This window comes from Microcaecilia unicolor, chromosome 13 (genome assembly GCF_901765095.1).
Source record: "Microcaecilia unicolor chromosome 13, aMicUni1.1, whole genome shotgun sequence".
Classification (NCBI taxonomy): domain Eukaryota; kingdom Metazoa; phylum Chordata; class Amphibia; order Gymnophiona; family Siphonopidae; genus Microcaecilia; species Microcaecilia unicolor.
The window spans coordinates 24,556,636-24,577,238 of NC_044043.1; the positions used below are offsets into that span (position 1 = coordinate 24,556,636).

At 43.9% G+C, this 20,603-nt stretch overlaps 1 protein-coding gene across 1 annotated transcript in view; it reads left to right on the forward strand.

Annotated features, from left to right (window-relative positions):
- Positions 1 to 20,603, forward strand: part of MMP28 (matrix metallopeptidase 28) — a 94,479-nt gene that overhangs the window by 11,605 nt on the left and 62,271 nt on the right. The window contains exon 2 of the mRNA XM_030186051.1: positions 13,750 to 13,829. Coding sequence (XP_030041911.1) covers positions 13,750 to 13,829 — 80 coding nt within the window. The remainder of the gene's footprint in view (positions 1 to 13,749; positions 13,830 to 20,603) is intronic.

Genomic DNA, 20,603 nt, shown 5'->3' on the forward strand with positions numbered 1-20,603 from the left:
GCATCCCACAGTTAACGGAGGAGGCAAGAGATCGGTTGAACTCTCCTTTGAGCGCTACGGAAATTCAGAAAGTGGTTAAAGCGTTAAAAAGGGGTACGGCCCCAGGCCCGGATGGGTACACGGCAGAATATTATCAGTGTATGTTGCCGCAGTTGGGTGGAGCTCTGGTCTCTTTTTTTGATGCCTCGGTGGAGGGGGGAGGGGTTCCACGGCATTCCAATGAGGCGTGGATCACTTTGATACCGAAGCCGGGGAAAGATCCAGAACGCCCGGAATCATACAGTCCGATTTCCCTCATCAATGTTGACCTTAAAATATTAGCTAGGGTGTTAGCAGAGAGGTTAAGTCCGCACATGGCCACATTGGTGGGAGAGGGGCAGGTGGGATTTGTGAAGGGTAGACATTCATCTATTAATGTACGTAAAGTTTGCATGGCCATAGCTTATAGTCGCATGTCACAAGAACCTTTGCTCTTGGTGAGTCTCGACGCAGAGAAGGCTTTCGATAAAGTACGTTGGGATTATCTGTTTGGAGTCTTAGAATATGTGGGCTTGAGAGGCTGGTTTGCACGTGCGATTGCTGCCTTGTATTTCCATCCTCAGGCCGCTATACTGGTAAACGGGACCCGCTCGGACAAGTTCCAGATAATGAGGGGAACGAGGCAGGGGTGCCCTCTTTCCCCGTTGTTGTTCCTGCTCTATCTGGAACCTTTGCTACGCACGATTCAAAGAGACCCTGGGGTGGCGGGAGTTGAGATGCCCTCCCTCTCAGTAAAAACTTTGGCATTTGCAGATGATATCCTGCTGACTTTGACAAATCCTTGCAGGTCGCTGCAGGGCCTCCTGGATATTATTGGAGAATTTAGCTTCTTCTCGGGGTTTACCCTCAACTTACAGAAATCAGTGGCATTCCCAGTGCAGGGCTCGATTAGAGAGACGTGGGTGGGGGAATTTCCCCTTACCTGGTCTAGGGGGCCCTTAAAGTATCTGGGAGTATTAATCCCTGTGGATTTGTCAGATTTGTATAATATAAATGTTGAGCCGCTTCGGCGCAGCACTCAGCACACACTGCAGAGCTGGCATTCGTTTCCGTTATCCCTTATGGGGAGAATTGCATTATATAACATGATATTGATACCAAGATGGACTTATATGCTCCAAATGGTGCCGTTGTGTCTGTCACAAAAGGATGATCGGTGGGTAACACGACTGGTAGCAAGGTTTATATGGCAGGGTAAGAAGCCACGTATGCGAGTGGCCCAACTCTTTTTACCAAGAACAGGGGGGGGGCTGGGGTTGTTGAGTATTAGACTCTTCTCAATTGCTAGTAACATGCGACACCTCACGGATTGGTTCCGGGGATCATCTTATTTTTCATGTACGGGAGCCGAGACGCAGCTGTTTGCCCCAGATCACTTTAGCGCCTGGTTGCATGCGACGCCGGGGAGTCTTCGGACTCCGCCGGCTTTTGCATCAATAGTGATGCCTCTGAGGAAAACTTGGAGGTGGGTCTGTAAGTTCTATGGTATATCTGCAGAATCCTCTCTGTTGCTGCCAATACAAGGTAATAGAGACTTCCTGCCGGGCATCAATTCAGAGGGATTTATTGGGTGGGGGAAAAAAAATTTACAATATTTATATCAATTATATGATTCGGAGGGCACTCTGAGGTCTTCGACAGAACTACAGTTGGAGTATGGGGTTAGGGGACTAAATTTTTTTTCTATGTTCCAGTTGCGCCACTATCTGAGATCTTTGCCAGCCATTACTTTGACAAAACAGGCGTGGGAGCAATTAGTTACCATATTGGGACTAGATGCACAATTAAGGGTTCCCCTTAAATATTATCATGTTTCATTGCGGGAACATTTGGGAGAGGTGGAATATGGTAAATTGGCCACCTGCTGGAATACAGAGCTAGCGATGAATCTTCAGAGGGAAACTGTAAAGGTCTGTCTTTTGGACACCAAAAGACTGACGGAGAATGTGACGTTGCAAGAAACACATTATAAATTTGTAATGAGGATGTATATTTCACCCCATAGAGCTCATAAGGCAGCAATGGGGACGGAGGACAGATGCAGGAAATGCGCTCAGTCCCCAGCTGACTTAGGACATATGTTTTGGAGGTGCCCGAAGATCCTGGGGTTTTGGCGCCAAGTTAGTCAGCATGTGTCTGGGCTATGGGGGGTAGTTTGGAGACCAGCTCCAGCACAGCTGTTTGAGAAGTTCAGAGTGTCACCATCCGCTCCGCGGGGCCTTAAATGCTTCTTGAAAAAAACAGTCTTGGTTGGGAAGAAGTCGATTCTTCAACAGTGGATAACTGGGGATCCGCCTACACTGCAACAGTGGAGATCTAACATGATACACCTCTGCGCATTGGAGCGTAAGGGAATAGAAGATCTAGCCTCAACATCAGGAGATAGACTTTGCCAAGTTTGGTCCCCTTTTTGGGACTCATTGACTGCAGTAGCGCGTAGTAGAATTTTGAATTCCTAAGTGCGCTATGTGAGAAGTCTGGGGGGGGAGGGGAGGGTGGGGGGAGTTGGGATATCCAAGGGAAGGGGAAAGGGGGGGTGGAGGGGGGGGGGGGGAAAGAAAATGTATTTGTACTGTTTTGTATTTGACCTGGCTGAGAAGATTTTAGTGATGTATGGAGTATTCCTCCAAGGGCAGTATTGTGTTTTGTTTCTCTTTGCAACAATAAACATATTTAAACATAAAAAAAAAAAAAATAATGAGTGGAGTGGAACAGGTGGATGTGAAGCGTCTGTTCACGCTTTCCAAAAATACTAGGACTAGGGGGCATGCGATGAAACTACAGTGTAGTACATTTAAAACAAACCGGAGAAAATGTTTCTTCACCCAACGTGTAATTAAACTCTGGAATTCTTTGCCGGAGAACGTGGTGAAGGCGGTTAGCTTGGCAGAGTTTAAAAAGGGGTTAGACGGTTTCCTAAAGGACAAGTCCATAAACCGCTACTAAATGGACTTAGGGAAAAATCCACAATTCCAGGAATAACATGTATAGAATGTTTGTACGTTTGGGAAGCTTGCCAGGTGCCCTTGGCCTGGATTGGCCGCTGTCGTGGACAGGATGCTGGGCTCCATGGACCCTTGGTCTTTTCCCAGTATGGCATTATTTATGTACTTATGTACTTCCCTCTAAAATCTTTGGTGGTTATTTTAGAAGCTCTATTTGTGTTTTGACCATGTAAAAACTGGAATTTAGACATTAATATAGCATGAATGTCCAAAGCCAGGATATGGATGTCTATAATTGCAGTATATCCATCTGGTGAGGGGCGTGGTCTAGGTAAGTGTTAGGTGGGACTAGGGAGGGGCTATGGATGTTTGATTGCAGAAGGCAGGAGCGGACTGCCGCTCGCCCCACTCCCATCATGGCCACCACTGCTGCTGTTTCAGAAGTGATGGCAAAAACAGAGAAAAAGATTGCAGGGCCGCACTGTTCCTGCTCACAGCTGCCAGTGCCGCCTTCCTCTGACATAATTTCCTGTTCCAGAGCCAGTCAGCCGCGAGCGGGAACAGTGCATCCCTGAATTCTTTTTCACTGTTTTTGATGCCGCTGCTGAAACAGCAGCAGCAGCAGCAGCGATGGCCTTGGCAGGGGGGTACTGGGTGGGAGTGGGGAGAGTCTGGTATGCCAGTGGTGGGGAGGGGGCTTGGTGTTGATGGGGCTGAAAAAAAAAAAAGACAGACACTGGATGGAGGGGGGAGAGGGACAGAAGCTGGATGTAGAATGGGAGGGAGAAAAGATGGGACAGATGCTAGGTGGATGAGGGAGGGGGATAGTCGGTGGATAGAAACGAGGAGAGAAGTGGCAGACAATGGATGTAGGGAGATGAGGAGGGTCAGATGCTGGATGAGAGGAAGAGAGGCAACAGATGTCAGATGGAAAGAGGGAGAGGAGGGACAGACACCGGATGAGAGGGAAAGGACGAACGGACACTGGATGAGAGGGAGAGGAGAAACAGACACCGGATAAGGGAGAGAAGAGAGGGAGAGGGCAACACTGGGATGGCAGGCATCGGCTGCAGCAGTAGGGGACGTTGAGCCCAGACCATACTCAGTGCCCGAGGGCCTGACCACTCTCAGTCTGCCCCTGGCAGAAGGGGAAAGGACATCTGTCATGAAACACCTAGCCACCCGCCTGGGTTACCCCATGGCCACTTAGACCCAACACACAAACCACCAGGATTCTTTATCAGTCCAGACAGGCAGAACGAACAAACAAATGTGTTTATTCTCAGAACTTGAAACAGTGGACAAAAAAAAAATAAAAATGTGCAAATAGCAAACAACAAGTAATTGAAAAATGGATCAATTAGAAAACTAACTAAACATATGCATACTTCCTAGAAAGTACCTGTGGAGATCAGGACATATATCTGTTCACAGAGCTTCAGCAAAAAGATCTCTCTCTCTTCTCCTAGGCTGAAACTGAAGCAACAGCCAGCATCAAACTCCAGGCCAATCAGAGCCCAGAACAGTTAAGTTTCAAATAAAAACTGGGTACATCACTACAGGCACTTCCTATTATCTGTGTGCCAACCAGGGGCATAAATAGACTTGACATTTTGGGGGTGCCCAGAGTTAACATGGGGGGGCACTAGGCATACAGGTTGAGTAGTGCTTGGTATACTCCTAAATAATGCCTTAGAATGTTATTGATGATGGATTTCTAAGTAAACAGTCTGCATCAATATAAATCACATACACACTCAATACCATATACTTTGTGAAGTAAAATGAAATCCTGCAAAGATATTTGTTAGAGCCCATGTAGCAAACTTTAACAGTACCAGTTCTGAACACACAAATACCAATAACTGTACAGTACCTTTAAAAAGGCAGCAGTAAAAATACAGAACAGCAATATGCTTCCTATTGGAAAAGCCAGACAAGTCTGGATCCCCGCACAAACTATGTACCAGCAGAATCTCTCACCTTGGTCACTCATAGAACACAGACCAACCCTCACCAACCAAAGGTTAGAACAGGAAACACTGAGAAATGACATCCTCTATAAGGAATATAGCACAGGAGAAATAAAAAATAATAATAAAAAAAAAGCATTATCTACTGTTAGGAGCAAAATGCAAGAACATTTTCTACCCAAAACAAAACCCACAAATAAATTATCTGGATACCCATGAAATGTTAAAAAAACTTGTGGGACACAGTCTCTCCAGCAACAGGTTTTAAAAATATTCTGTAGAGGAGTGTGGTAGCCATGTTAGTCCACTCTTAAGGTTATCAATAGAAATCAAACAAAATAAAACATGGAAAAAAAATAAGATGATACCTTTTTTTATTGGACATAACTTAATACATTTCTTGATTAGCTTTCGAAGGTTGCCCTTCTTCGTCAGATCGGAAATAAGCAAATGTGCTAGCTGACAGTGTATATAAGTGAAAACATTCAAGCATTACTATGACAGTCTGACAGGGTGGGAGGATGGGGGTGGGTAGGAGGTATGCATGGGGACATCAAAGCATATCATTGATATTCTAACAGGATGGGTGTGGATAGGTGAGGGGTGGGGTGATCAACAGAGAAATACAACTTTATGGTTTATAATGGGCTAGGAACCCCAGATCCTTGTTAAGTCCTTTCTGTTGGGTGTTAAAATATTCAATCATTCTGACTTCAAAGGTCTTACGTTCTTGTATGGTTTCAAAGTTACCTTTCAGGATTCTCACTGTGAAGTCACTGGTGTACTGGTCCTGTAAAATGCTGACCAACAGGGGTGGGAACCCTACTGGCACCAGTATTGTTCATGTGATGTCTATGTAAATTGAATCTTGTCTTAAGCATCTGGCCTGTTTACTTCTTGTGAAGTAAAATTAAGTAAAATATTCTGCAAAGACATACCATGTAAGTTAAGCGGGCATTTGCCAAATAGTAGTTAGACAACATTCTTGTAGTGTATACGTGTGTAAAGGGACATGTACACATTCCAAACATTTACACCTGTAACAAAAGTAAAGCACCTCTTGCCCAGCCAGATCCATCAATATGAATCCGAGTAAATCACAGGAAGGGTGGGGGAACACATCAGTGCTGATCAATATTACCCCCCCTTCCCTTAGCACTAACATCAATGAAACATGAATATAGGGACGTAGATCAAATCTGGATACCCCTACAGTGTATACCACCTTAAATCAGGGATAAGGCTGAGCAGAGGACTGGGAAAAAGCCAGATCCCCGAGCTTTGAAGTGTTATAGACTGGATCAGGCAGATCCAGGAGATCTGGCTTTTACCCAGCAACAACAGCAGAGGCTGTGTTCTTCAGAGCCTTAAAAGGTACACACATTCAATAAGAAATTTTTTTTTAAAGATAGTAGGAATATGCAGAAATTGTCCCATAGCCAAGCATCTTCCCTGCCCTTCCATACCCCCACTCCCTCATTGACTGGCATCACCCTCTCAGAGCCCCCCCCCCCCCTTCTCCTCTACTCTACCAGTATCCCCACAATCCAAAATCAATTCCCACCCCCCACCTGGCATCAACTCCTGTCCCCAAAGCCCCAGTATAAGATGTTAATTTTTTATTTATTTCTTTTTTTACCTAGACAGCAGGCAGGCACTAGCAGTGGTGGAAGAGGCCCAAGTTAAATTCAGGCAGTAGTGGCAGCGGGGCCACGGACAAGGTATCCATCAGCTCAGCAGCAGTAAACATTTTCTAAAACTGGTCCGGTGCAGCAGCTGCCAATTTTGGGCTCTTCTTTGCGCTGCAGATATTCAAATTGGCAGGCTCACGGCTCTGTGATGAGCTTTTTGCAGCTCACTCTTCCAAAGATTGGCTGTGGTGGCTCTTCATCAGATCATCGCAGCAGCAGCTTATTTTTATTTCATTTGTTACATTTGTATCCCACATTTCCCCACCTATTTGTAGGCTCAATGTGGCTTACATAGTACCAGAGAGGCCTTTGCAAGCTCCGGTGTGAACAAATACAGTGTGATGTGGTGAAATCAAGTTCATGTGGCACAGCCACATTAGGGAATCGGAGAACGGAAGAGTTGTGTTATGCCGATTTTTAAAAAAGGTTCCAGAGAAGATCCGGGAAATTATAGACCGGTGAGTCTGACGTCTGTGCCGGGCAATATGGTAGAGACTCTGTCTATGTTTCACTTTCTACTCAGCCTCCAACTGGACACAGGCCCTTCGGATCATGCTCTGTCTGTGTATCATCTATGTGCATCACTACTTTTGTACATCCAACTACAATGAAATCATACACATTACAGCACTCCTCGAATTGTAACACAGAAGGAGTTGTATACCTGATTACCTGTCCTTGTGATCTAATTTACATAGGTAAAACTATTCGCAAAATTAAAACTCGAATGATCGAACACAGGAGTAACATCAAAAGGCAAGATGTCTCAGCACCTCTAGTACAACATTGCATGGAATATTCCCACAGTTTCTGAGATCTCCGTTTCTGTGTATTTAAAGTTCCAACAAAACCTTGGAGAGGTGGTAACTTCGATCAAATCCTACCACAGCAAGAACAGCTCAACACAGTACATCCAGCAGGTCTCAACAACGAGTTGGACCTAGCTGTCTTCACATAAACTGTTTCATTTTTAAACATCATTTACAGATTATTATTTTTCATCTTTTTGCTCATGGGAAGAAGGAGAGATATATACGTATATACACTTTTTTGTACTTTCAATTTTTCATATTATCTCTGCAATTTTTTAAAATAATTTTTCCACTTTTTTATTTTTGATTTTTTATTACCTGTTAATTTGGGAGCACTTGGAAGAATTGGACATGAGTTGTTATTTTTTTTAATATATTTTTTATGATATTTTTTTATTTTGTGATTTTAATTTTTAATTTTTATTTAACTGACTGTTATTTTTCTTAATATGCCACTTCTTTATATATGCCGTTTATGTACATTTTTTCCAGCCCATATCATTACCAAGCATGCCCCTTAATTGTTTAAAATTTCATACATTATTTTATGTTTAACTCTCAAGCATACCTCTTAATTGTCAATATTTCATACATCACTTTGTCTAATTTTCAATACTTTAAATATATTTCAATACATCAGAATTGGCATCTGAGCTATTATATGAATGGATATGGTTATCTATTTAGATCCTGTCTTCCTATAAAAATATGCTATATTAATAAAGTATGTTAGTTGCTATAAAACATGACAGCTCCTGAAATTTCATGTTCGAACACAGAAACACAAGGTTTATCAGACAACGAGTTTCATACCTTAAGACACACATCATTCACTGGATGTGTACTGCACATGTCATTGTCTTTTATTTGCGTTACTGTCTGAGTATTCATTATGTTCCCTTGTGACGTTCACTCCATATAATTTATTACTTTTGACGCGATTACGTCACCTGTTCGTTTTTAATAGCATTCTCTTTTTTTTGCAATTCAGGCCATGTGAGCCATGCTATTTACAGCTTTGAATTTTCCCTTATATCACATATGTTTTCCCAAAGGATTTTAAATGTAATTTAGATGATGACATCACTACGCCATCTCCGCCCCTTACGCCCACAGCTTTTGGCGCCTTTCTAGAATTAAATTATATGCTTGGCGTTCTTCTCACTTTCATTTTCGCTTTTAAGCACATGAGAGGGCTCTCCTTAGAGCCATGTTTTTGCGATTGCTGGGAACGGCGATTTTGTTTATATCACACGCTGGGGTAACCAGACATCTTCATTCTCACCATCTTTTTATGATTTTACAATGAGTAGTAACTAGATACATTAGCACTCATAATGTCGGTAACCCTACTGCGATGCACAGCGGTTCTTTATATCTTGTGCTGGGCTGAGCAAATGCTTCCTTACTGATTACCATATTGCGATAAACGATATCAAGTGCTGGGGTGAGCAGATTTTTCGTTTTTTCATTTCGATTATCTTTCTGAGCTAGGCATATTATCATTTGCAATTTATGACCCAAAAGACGCTATTCTACTGATTTAAGTATGAACCTTTATACTCTACACAGCTCTATAAGATGTATTTCACTCTACCTGCACAGGCATTGAATTTGACTCCAAGTACATCGTACTGTGTCCCCCCTTTTGGTGAGAATATTGCCTCTAATATCTCAATATTACCCTAATGAGCCGGATATCATTAGGAATTACTCATCATAATTAACTATTGACTATTTGTAGACATCTCTTAGCAATCATAAAGTGAATCTTTTACTTATTTTAAGTAGAATCTGCATTTTATGTGCAAATTAATATTGTCTTACAAAATACATTTAAGTTCGCTTTTTTATAACAATAAGTTCATATTATTTATATACATATTTTTTGATATTTTTGATGCTATATTATTCCTCTTTAAAACTTAAATGTACAAGATAATTTATTTATGTTTATGTATATTTATGTGGTTGTTTTTATCCTTATATTTTACTGTTAGACCCCTGAAGCAGGCGCTGTTTAGCGCCGAAACACGGCCCGTGTCGGGTCATCAATAAAGAACTTTTATTGTCCCAGTCTTGAAGGCCCAGTGTTGCTCTTTTTTGTCTAGAGACTATTATAAAGAACAAAATTACAGAGTATATTCAAAAGCATGGATTAATGAGACAAAGCCAAAATGGATTTAGTGAAGGGAAACCGTGCCTCACCAATCTATTACATTTATAAGTACATAAGTAATGCCACACTGGGAAAAGACCAAGGGTCCATCGAGCCCAGCATCCTATCCACGACAGGGGTGAACAAACATGTGGATAAAGGTGAGCTGGTTGATATTCAGGCATATTTTCAAAGCACTTTGGGAGGCTAAGTTCCATAGGTTTCTATGGAACTTTGGGAGGCTAAGTGCTTTGAAAATGAGCCTGATTGTGTATCTGGATTTTCAGAAGGTGTTTGACAAAGTACCTCATGAAACACTCCAGAGGATATTGGAGAGTCATGGGATAGGAGGAAGTGTCCTATTGTGGATTTAAAACTGGTTAAAGGATAGAAAACAGAGAGTAGGGTTAAATGGTCAGTATTCTCAATGGAGAAGGGTAAATATGGGGTTCCTCAGGGGTCTGTACTGGGACCACTGCTGTTTAACATATTTATAAATGATCTAGAGATGGGAGTAACTAGTGAGGTAATTAAATTTGCTGATGACACAAAGTTATTCAAAGTTGTTAAATCGCAAGAGGATTGTGAAAAATTACAAGAGTACTTTACGAGACTGGGAGAGTGGGCATCTAAAAGTCAGATGCTGTTTAATTTAAGCAAGTGCAAAGTGATGCATGTGGGAAAGAGTAACCCAAATTATAGTTATGTAATGCAAGGTTGCACATTAGGAGTCACCGACCAGGAAAGGAATCTAGGCATCATCATTGACGATACATTGAAACCCTCTAATCAGTGTGTAGCGGCAGCGGCTAAGAAAGCAAATAGAATGTTAGGTACTTATAGGAAAGGAATGGATAACAAAAGTGAGGACATTATAATGCCTTTGTATCGGTCCATGGTGCGACAGCATCTCGAATATTGTGTTCAATTCTGGTCGCCGCATCTCAAAAAAGATATAGTGGAATTAGAAAAGGTGCAGAGAAGGATGATGGAAGTGATAAAGGGGATGGGACGACTTTCCTATGAGGAAAGGCTAAAGCGCCTAGGGCTCTTCAGCTTGGAGAAAAGGCGGCTGGGGGGGGGGATATGATAGAGGTCTATAAAATAATGAGTGGAGTTGAACGGGTAGACGTGAAGTGTCTGTTTATGCTTTCCAAAAATGCTAGGACTTGGGGGCATGTGATGAAGCTATAGAGTAGTAAATTTAAAACGAATTGGAGAAAATGTTTTTTCACTCAATGTGTTATTAAACTCTGGAATTCGTTGCCAGAGAATGTGGTAAAGGCAGATAGCTTAGCAGAGTTTAAAAAAGGTTTGGATGGTTTAATCCACTATTTCTGGGAATGAGCAGTATAAAATGTTTTGTACTTTTTTGGGATCATGCCAGATATTTGTGACCTGGATTGCCCACTGTTGGAAATAGGATGCTGGGCTTAATGGTCATTTGGTCTGTCCCAGTATGTCAATACTTATGTTCTTGTATAGGGGGGAGGGATAGGGGAGTGGGGTGTTGAGGTGGAAAAAGAAATTTTAGGATAAGGTACAATTGGTGGGTGCATAGGCGCTGACTCCGTGGGTGCTGTGGGTGCTCGAGCACCCCCAATATTTTACCCTCCGGAAGTTCGTTCCCTCCCTCCCTCCGAGTTCCAGGGTCAACGTCCGTCCCTCCCCCCAAGTTCCAGGGTCATCTGTCGTCCCTCCCTCCGAGTTCCAGGGTCCCTGGTCCCTCCCTCTGAGTTCCATGGTCGTCCCAGGATCCCCCCTCCCTCTGAGTTCCAGGGTCCCCCCCTCCCTCCGAGTTCCAGGGTCTCCCCCTTCCTCCCTCCCTCTGAGTTCCAGGGTTCCCTACCTCCGAGTTCCAGGGTTCCCCCTCCCTCCCTCCGAGTTCCAGGGTTTCCCCCTCCCTCCCTCAGAGTTCCAGGGTCTCCCCTCCCTCCAATTCCAGGGTCCCCTCCCTCTGAGTTCCAGGGTTCCCCCTCCCGCCCTCTGAGTTTGAGTCCCCCCTTTGAGTTCCAGGGTCCCCCCTCCCTCCACATTCCAGGGTTCCCTCCCTCCCTCCCTCTGAGTTCCAGGGTTCCCTACCTCCCTCCCTCCCTCCCTCTGAGTTCCAGGGTTCCCTACCTCCAAGTTCCAGGGTTCCCTCCCTCCCTCTGAGTTCCAGGGTCCCCCCCCCTTCCCTCCGAGTTCCAGGGTTCCCTCCCTCCAAGCTCCAAGCCCTTGCAAAAACAGGAAATGAGGGCGGGACCAGAGCTGAGAGAGAGAGAAGGGAATACTGAAGTAACCGCAGAGCCTGCATGCTTTTTACCGCTGCTGCCGGCCGCCGTAACCCCAACGAGGTAAGTCAAGATGACTTTTAAAATTTGGAGGGAGGGGGCCTGGAACTGGAGGGGAGGGAGGAAGGGACGATGACCCTGGAACTCAGAGGGGGGACCCTGGAACTCGGAGGGAGCGAGGGAGAGAAGACCCTGGAACTCGGAGAGAGGGAGGGATGACCCTGGAACTCGGAGGGAGGGAGGGATGACTCTGGAACTTGGAGGGAGGGGGAGGGAAAGGAGAGAGAGGGGAGGGAGGGGGGCCTAGAACTCGTAGGGAGGTGGAGGGGGATGAGGGAGGGGGATGGGGACAGGGGAGGGGGAGAGGGAGGGGGAGGGGGGACAGGGGGAATGCACCACCTGCAAAAAAAAAACAAAACATTTCAGCACCCCCAATCATTTTGAAAAGTTGGCTCCTATGGGTGGGTGGCCGATAGCAACAGGATAAGGGGTGGAGAAGGAGAGAAATTGATTGGTTAGTGTTTACCAAAAAAAAAAAAAAAAGTAGGTGGAGTTGTGGGATAGGTTTCTGAATAATTTTGGCAGGCTAGTGGGCATTGGTTATTGGGAAGGGTAGGGTATGTGAGGTCTTGGTGACTTTTCCCTCCCTTCTGGTGTATTATCTTGTATGTTGTAGGTATTTATGTTTTGTAACTGTGGATGAGATTTGTAGGTGTGGTTATATATTTGGAAAAGGGGAGTGGGGTGATAGGTGACAGCTTGTGGTTATTGGCCCCAGATGTGGCTAAGGTATGAGCATTTACTAAAATAGTTGTAGGGAAGTATGGCACTCGTGGGTGACACCGCTATGAGTGGAGACACGGCCTGATGTCACCATGGGTCATGCTCTCGTATGATGCTGAAAAAGGTTATGAAAGTCATGGTGAGCTAGTTTCAACACCAAATAGCTCCCTGGGGATGTGAAGCCACATTGGGACATTTATCTATTGTATGCAAATTGAATTGAGTTATAATATTTATTTATTTATTAATTAATTATTTAATAAAGCTGAAGCCAAGTTTTTTTCCACAGAAATTTAGTCCAGCATGTGTATTTGATATTGGTTCTATGAGTTAATGGTATCAGCAGGGACAGAGTGTGAATGGTTGCCCTTACTGACACCTATTTTACGGTTGGGCTCATGCTCTAATCCTGTGTTAACCAGTTAGCGTGTGGTAATGTGGATTAGCACAGGAGCACCCACTCTCTGCCCCTCCAACAAATATTTTAAAATATTTTTTCAGCACGCTGCTAGTGTTCACTGATTTGGAACTTACCACAGGCGCCTGAGTATGTCTCGTGGTTCTCTTTTACTAAACCATACTAGCGATTCCCGGCATGGCAAATTGCCACAACCCATTCAGGAATCACTAGCATGGTTTAGTAAGATGCTTTTACTGCAGTTTTTTGTAATATTTGTACCCCGCGCTTTCCCACTCATGGCAGGCTCAATGCGGCTTACATGGGGCAATGGAGGGTTAAGTGACTTGCCCAGAGTCACAAAGAGCTGCCTGTGCCTGAAGTGGGAATTGAACTCAGTTCCCCAGGACCAGAGTCCACCACCCTAACCACTAGGCCACTCCTCCACTCCACTAAAAGGGCCCCTAAATTTATAATGTGTAAAAACATTAGCAGCATTCATAAGCGGCTTAGGAAGGAAATGCACAATTGAAACATTTCTAATGGACAAAAATTGTATCTTCTTTTTTTTATTTTGGAAAGTTATTGCTTTGCAATTGTATTCCAAAGAGATGCCTTTTCTAGGTGCTTTGTGAAGTAGAGAAGCCACTGTTTAAGCTTTTTCACTTATTTTGCCAGGACTTCCTCCAGAAGTATGGATATCTGGAGAATAAGGTTATTACAGAATCCGGTTCTGCACAATTCACGGAGGCATTGAGGTATGTTTGCATGTGTTGTACTTGGGAAGAAATTCGTAATGCAAATCCAGCATTGCCACTTGATGCAGGCCCTGTTGACCAGCCTGGTTTTATATTATCACCTTGGACGTCACACTCCATCCTTAAGGGCCACCAATAGGTTAAATTTTCAGGATATGCATATTGAATATGCATGAGAGAGTTGCATACAGTGGAGATAGTGGGCATGCTGGTCCTAATAGTGCATCGGTGTCTGTATCTAGCTGGTGACTGGCAGCCTTCTTTTCTGTCACCCAATAAGCATGAGTTGGCGGATTGTCCTACCATTTTGTTTCAAGCTATCTGCAGACCTAGAGTCTCCAGGCTGCACTTCAGACCTGCTGTTTTTTCCTGAGTACTTCCTGCACCTGTTCTAGCGCACGAGGTACTCAGACCTTCTGGCACCAGATCCTGCTATAGGACTAGAGTCGTTTCTGGTAGTTTCTAGAAGGGAACCTAGAAGCAGGGAGAAGTTGGACCTTCTGAAGGGGTGTTGTTGCTAGTGGCAGTAGTATACTTCTCCAAAGATTTAAACTCTGACTTTGCTGTCAAAAATTTCCTTGGAACCTCTCGTGCCACTGACATACCCGTCAGGGGAGACCATTCTTGCCAATGCCTGCAACTGGCACCTGAGAGAGAAAGAATCAGCCCATCTATACCCAACTGGTTAGACAGTCGCAGCACTTGCAAGAGCAAGGATTCAGAGGCTGGGGCATTTAACAGGTCCAAAACCTGCTATAGTAAGAAGGTGTGGGGACCATTCTCACCACATATAGTCTCTTTGGAAGGAGTAAAGAGAATCCACGCGTGGAAGTAATGAGAGTGTGAAAGTAATCACCTTGGTTTATCAAGAATAACACTGCACTACAACACCAGCAAAAAGAAAAAAATGAACTGAGTTTAAGCATAGATGAGCAGCGTATCCAACCCTGACCGCACCCAGCACTTCCAACGATAGCAAAGCTAAGTACTTCTATATGGCAGTGTGCTGTCTGAATTGTAAGAATTTAGTTCTAGTATTATACAGGCAGGAAGGGAGGGCTGGCAGTGCAATGATGGTGGTAGTGGTGTTGAGATCATAAGCTGCCCTATAGCTTGACTCATGCACCTAGTTCTGAGCACTGTTTATATTTAGCTATATTGCTTACCACTATCTACACAGGGTTTTTTTAAGTTATAACCAGTAGAGTTATACAATAGGTTTCTGTTTCCTTCTCTTTTATTGATTACATTTTAACTGCCAGACCCTCGACCATTCTTCTAACGTTTGGAGATCCCTTCTCATCGTTTCTACTCCCTCCAGGGTATCCACTCTATTGGCTATTTTCATGTCATCTGTGAAAAGGCAAACCTTTTCTTCCAACCCTTCAGCAATATTTCCCACAAATATATTAAACAAAATAGGCCCCAGCACTGACCCCTGAGGAACTCCACTGCTCACCTTCCTTTCCTCCGAGCAGATTCCATTTACCACCACCCTCTGCCACCTTTTGGTAAACCAGTTTCCTATCCAGTTCACCACTTTTGGTCCTAAGTTCAGCCCTTTCAGCTTATTCACGAGTCTTCTGTGGAGAACCTGATCAAAGGCTTTGCTGAAATCCAAGTAGATTACATCTAACGCACGTCCTTCATCCAGTTCTTTGGTCACCCAGTCAAAGAACTCAATAAGATTCATTTGGCAGGATTTTCCTTTGGTAAAGCCATGTTGCCTCGGGACTTGTAACCCATTGGCTTCTAGAAAGTTAACTATCCTTTCTTTTAGCAGTGACTCCATTATTTTTCCTACCACCGACATGAAACTTACCGGTCTGTAGTTTCCCACTTCTTCCCTGTCTCCACTTTTGTAAAGAGGGACCACATCCGCTCATCTCCAATCTATTAAATAAATCCTTGAGGTCCCACCAGTACCTCTCTGAGCTCCTTCCGTATCCTGGGATGTATCCCATCCGGCCCCATAGTGTTCTCCACTTTCAGATTCTCCAGCTGTTTATAAACTCTTTCTTCCATAAATGGCGCAGTATCCACTCCATTTCCAGATGTTACCTCGGCAACCGACCGCAGTCCTTCACCAGAATTTTCCTCCGTGAACACCGATGAGAAGTAATTGTTTAGCGCATTCGTTTTATCTTCATCACTCTCCATATAGCCATTCTCATCATCTTTCAGTCTTGCAATTCCATTCCTATCTTTTCTCCTTTCTCCAATATATCTGAAAAAGGTTTTGTCACCTCTCTTTACATCTTTAGCCATTTTTTCTTCTGCTCGCACTTTCACTAGCCGTATTTCCCTCTTCACTTTTTGTTTAATCTGATAATCTTTTCCATGATCCTCTCGTTGCGTTCTTTTGTATTTCTTGAACAAAGCCTCTTCTGCTCTTATATTTTTCAGCTGCTTGTTTGGAGAACCATATAGGCTTTCTGCATCTCTTGTTTTTGTTTGCTTTTCTTGCCTAAAGATCAGTTGCCATATTTATAGCAGCTTTTAGTTTTGACCAGTGATTTTCCACTTTTCCCATGCCTTCCCACGATAAGAGCTCCTTCTTCAGGTATTCCATCAAAATCAGTATGTTTGAAATCAAGTACTTTAAATTTTGTGCGTCCGCCTTTGCCCTTATGTCAAACTGGTGTGATGATCACTATTACATAGGTGGGCACCGACCCGGACATTGAAAACACTTCCTCCATTCATGAGCACTAGATCTAGCATTGAGCCTTCCCTTGTGGGTTCCATCACCATTTGTCTGAGCAAGGCACTTTGACAGGTGTCCACAGTCTCCCTACTTCTTTCCGATTCTGCAGACGGGACGTTCCAAGCCATGTCAAACAAATTGAAATCTCCCAACAGTAGCACCTCCCCTTTCATACCAATCTTTTGAATATCTTCTATCAGATCTTTGTCTAACTTCTTCGCTTGTGCTGGAGGTCTGTAGATAACCCCCATGTGGATACAGGTTCTGTCTTCTCTTTCCAGGACAATCCATAAAGCTTCTTCCTTTCCCCAGGTTCCCCACATTTCAGCCGCTCTGATATTGTCTCTCACATACAGCGCCACTCCTCCACCTCTTCGGCTCTCTCTATCCTTCCTAAAAAGATTATAGCCCAGTATGGTCACATCCCATTCATGGGAATCGTTGAACTACGTCTCTGTAATAGCAACAATATCCAAGTTTTCTTCAAACATCAGGGCTTGCAAGTCTTGAACCTTTTTACTTAGACTACGAGCATATGTGGACATAGCTTTCCATGTGCTTAGTGAGTTTAGGTGGTTTTCTATATTTACATGACCTTTCCCTCTGCCATCATGTTTATTCTAGGAGTGACTTTCCGAATTCCCTTGTTTCCTTTTGTCACCCCCACCCTCTAGTTTAAATGTCTAGACACATACTGTCTGAGTTTTTCCCCAAGGATCCCTTTTCCCTTCACAGAAAGATGTAGCCCATCATTACAGTACAGCCTGTTAGTTTTCCATGTATTACTCCATGTGCCTATATATTTAAAACCTTCTTCTTTACACCAAGACTCAAGCCACTTATTGAATTCCACTGTGTTGCATAGACTTTCCTCTCCCATCCCCCATATAGTAATTACTTTAGAAAAACCCACAGTCCGAACCAAAGATTTCAGTCCCTCCCCAAGCTTGTGGAAAATTCTCTGTGCTGTAAACTTGCTATTGTTGGCCAGGTCATGTGTCCCCAGGTGAATTACATCAGCGTTTGAAGCCTTGCTCTCTTCTTGGATCACTTTCAATATTTGGTCAGTACATCTGGTAGCTGATAATCCTGGAAGGCATTTCACTAGGTTGGAACCCTTGAACTGTGTTCCTAAGTTAATGCCTCTGATAATGGAGTCTCCGATCAGTAAGAGTTTTCTGCTTTTCATCAATCTGTCATTGTTTGGGGGATGTTTCTTGGGTTGTGCTACTTTCATTGCCTCTGGTTCCACCACAGTACTACTTTTTCCAGCATCATGATGACGCAACGCAAGAAAAGAATTTGACAAGGGCAAAGGTTGGGAGGGGTGAGTGCTTCTGTGTCACAGATCTTAGTCTACCAGAGCCTACTGTGACCCATCTATTCCTCTGTTGTTTCATTCTCTGTGGATGTGGTGGTAGTAAATTGGCTGGGGAAATGAGTAATCCTGGATGCTTCTTTAATTGTAGCTAATTCCCAGGGCTGTGCTGATACGGTAAGTGGGGTAAGCACCGCAGGGGGGCGCCGACCTCTGGAGGGCGCCGCACCTGAGCTCCGCGCCACCGAGGCCTTTAAATCTTTTACCTCCGGTCACAGCAGCGTCAGTGAAAGCACTGTCGACGTCTCCCTTCCCTTCGCGCTGGTTGGTTCCCTCAGTGTCCCGCCTTCTTCTGCCATCAGAAGAAGGCGGGACACTGAGGGAACCAATCAGCGCGAAGGGAAGGGAGACGTCGGCAGCGCTTTCACTGATGCTGCTGCGACCGGAGGTAAAAGATTTAAAGGCCCCAGGGCGCGGAGCTGAGGTAAGGGAAGGGCAGAGAGGCATGGATAGGAGGGCAGGGCCCAGGGAGAGGACAAATTGCTAGAAATAGAGGGGAGGGGAGAGAGGAGGATTGCTAGCTATGGATGGAGGAGGGAAGGGCAGAGATGGACATGGATGGGAGGGCAGGGCCCAGGGAGAGGACAAATTGCTGAAAATGGAGGGGAGGGGAGAGAGGAGGATTGCTGGCTATGGATGGAGGAGGGAAGAGCAGAGAGGGACAAGGATGGACATGGATGGGAGGTCAGGGCCCAGGGAGAGGAGAAATTGCTGGAAATGGAGGGGAGGGGAGAGAGGAGGATTGCTGGCTATGGATGGAGGAGGGAAGGGCAGAGAGGGACAAGGATGGACATGGATGGGAGGGCAGGGCCCAGGGAGAGGACAAATTGCTGAAAATGAAGGGAAGGGGAGAGAGGGACAAGGATGGACATGGATGGGAGGACAGGACCCAGGGAGAGAGGAGAAATTGCTGGAAATGGATATAGAGCAAGAAATGAAGAAGAAAGGAGGAAAGTAAAGAAATAAATGGAAAGGAAGCCCTGGAAACGGAGTTAAGAGGACAGATAGCAGCAGAATCAGATACTGGGCCAGCATGATCGGAAAAAGAAAGTCACCAGACAACAAAGGTAGAAAAAAATCATTTTATTTTCATTTTAGCGTTTGGAATATGTCCACTTTGAGAATTTACGTCTGCTATCATATTTTGCAATGTATAGCAATTTGTTTCTAAGAATATTGCTGACAATTCCTTTCAGTGTGGCAAGTGGTGAGCGATCATTTTCACGGGGGGGGGGGGGGGGGGGCGCCAACTGATAGCCTGCAGGGGGGCACCAGAGACCCTAGGCACGGTCCTGCTAATTCCTTCTTGAGTTTGTTGATCTCATCTTTCAGAGCTGATATTTGGAGACAGGACAAGGTCTAAGGTTCCAGATAGTTTGCCTTAGGATTAAAGCAGAACATGTATTGCACTGAATGAAGGTCATATCGATGTGATTCACAAGTGTGAAAAGGTGTACTATGATGGGGAATAACAAGGAGAATTGGATTGACCAATTAAGTGTAATGAAGATACTTGTCCCTTGATTGTCCTATATAAAGGGAGTTCATCTAGGGGTGGGTGGCAGGGACTAGGACACAGGTGACCTCAGTCTGAAAATGCCCAACTTTGCTCAGACAACTCTCAAGGTAAAACCAAGTTCTGTTTTTTTTTTCTTTTACCACACAGCTGTATACAATTGCCCTTCCTGCAGAGGTACACAGTCTATGAGTCACCAGATGTGAAACCAAATTGATTGAATTAAGTCTCTGGCAGTGAAGATTCAATACACAATTCTAATGAATGCCTTTAAGACAGACACCACAGTCACTAGATTCTGTGTAACCAGATTGAATGGATTAAGGCACAGGTTCAAAACACTTGGCACAGGTTAGAACATAGTTTCAATGAAAGCACCTTTAAGACAATTCCAGCATATAAAAAGATGAAATCACTAGTACAGAAGTTTAAAACACAGTTCAATAAAAGCCCTTTAATACAATACCAGCATAAAAAATATGAAATCACAGTGCAAGAACAATTTTAAGTTATAGGCAATAGGATGAAGACAGATTAGAACTTTTAGAGGTTAAACCCTCTGCAAGTTAAAGGACATGGTTTTTTCCCTAATAGGATAGAATTAAAAAGGGGAAAAATAGAATAGAGTCAGTAGTTTATCAAGAAGTTATTAAGAGCAGGACACAGGTAAACTCAGTTTACAATCAAGCCAAGTCTGAAAATGCCCAACTTTGCTCAGACAGCTCTCGAGGTAAAAAGTCATACAAGTTGACATTTTAGCAGAAATATATCAATCTAAGCTCCAAGGGTAATTCACTCCATATCTTAGCTGGTAGGAAAAAATTAACATATAACTAATTATACCCTTCCAAATCACACTCATGGATATTCATTAGGGATATCCTGAAAACCTGACCTGTTGGTGGCCCTCAAAAGCCCAAGGCACTATAATATGCACGAAATGTAGTCATATTTTTCATCAAAGAATCAGAACCATAAATGAAATGGGACAAAAGTAAAACAGAGTAACTTCTCTAAATTGACTTGGATGAGATGACAGTCCTATACACCTCTTCACACACATGATCTACTGTAGGTGATGAGGTTGAACTTAGCCAACCATTAATTTTGTCCTTCTGTCATGCATTGGTGTGCTAAATGTCTGTGTAATTTTCTGATGTACTTTTTAGAGCT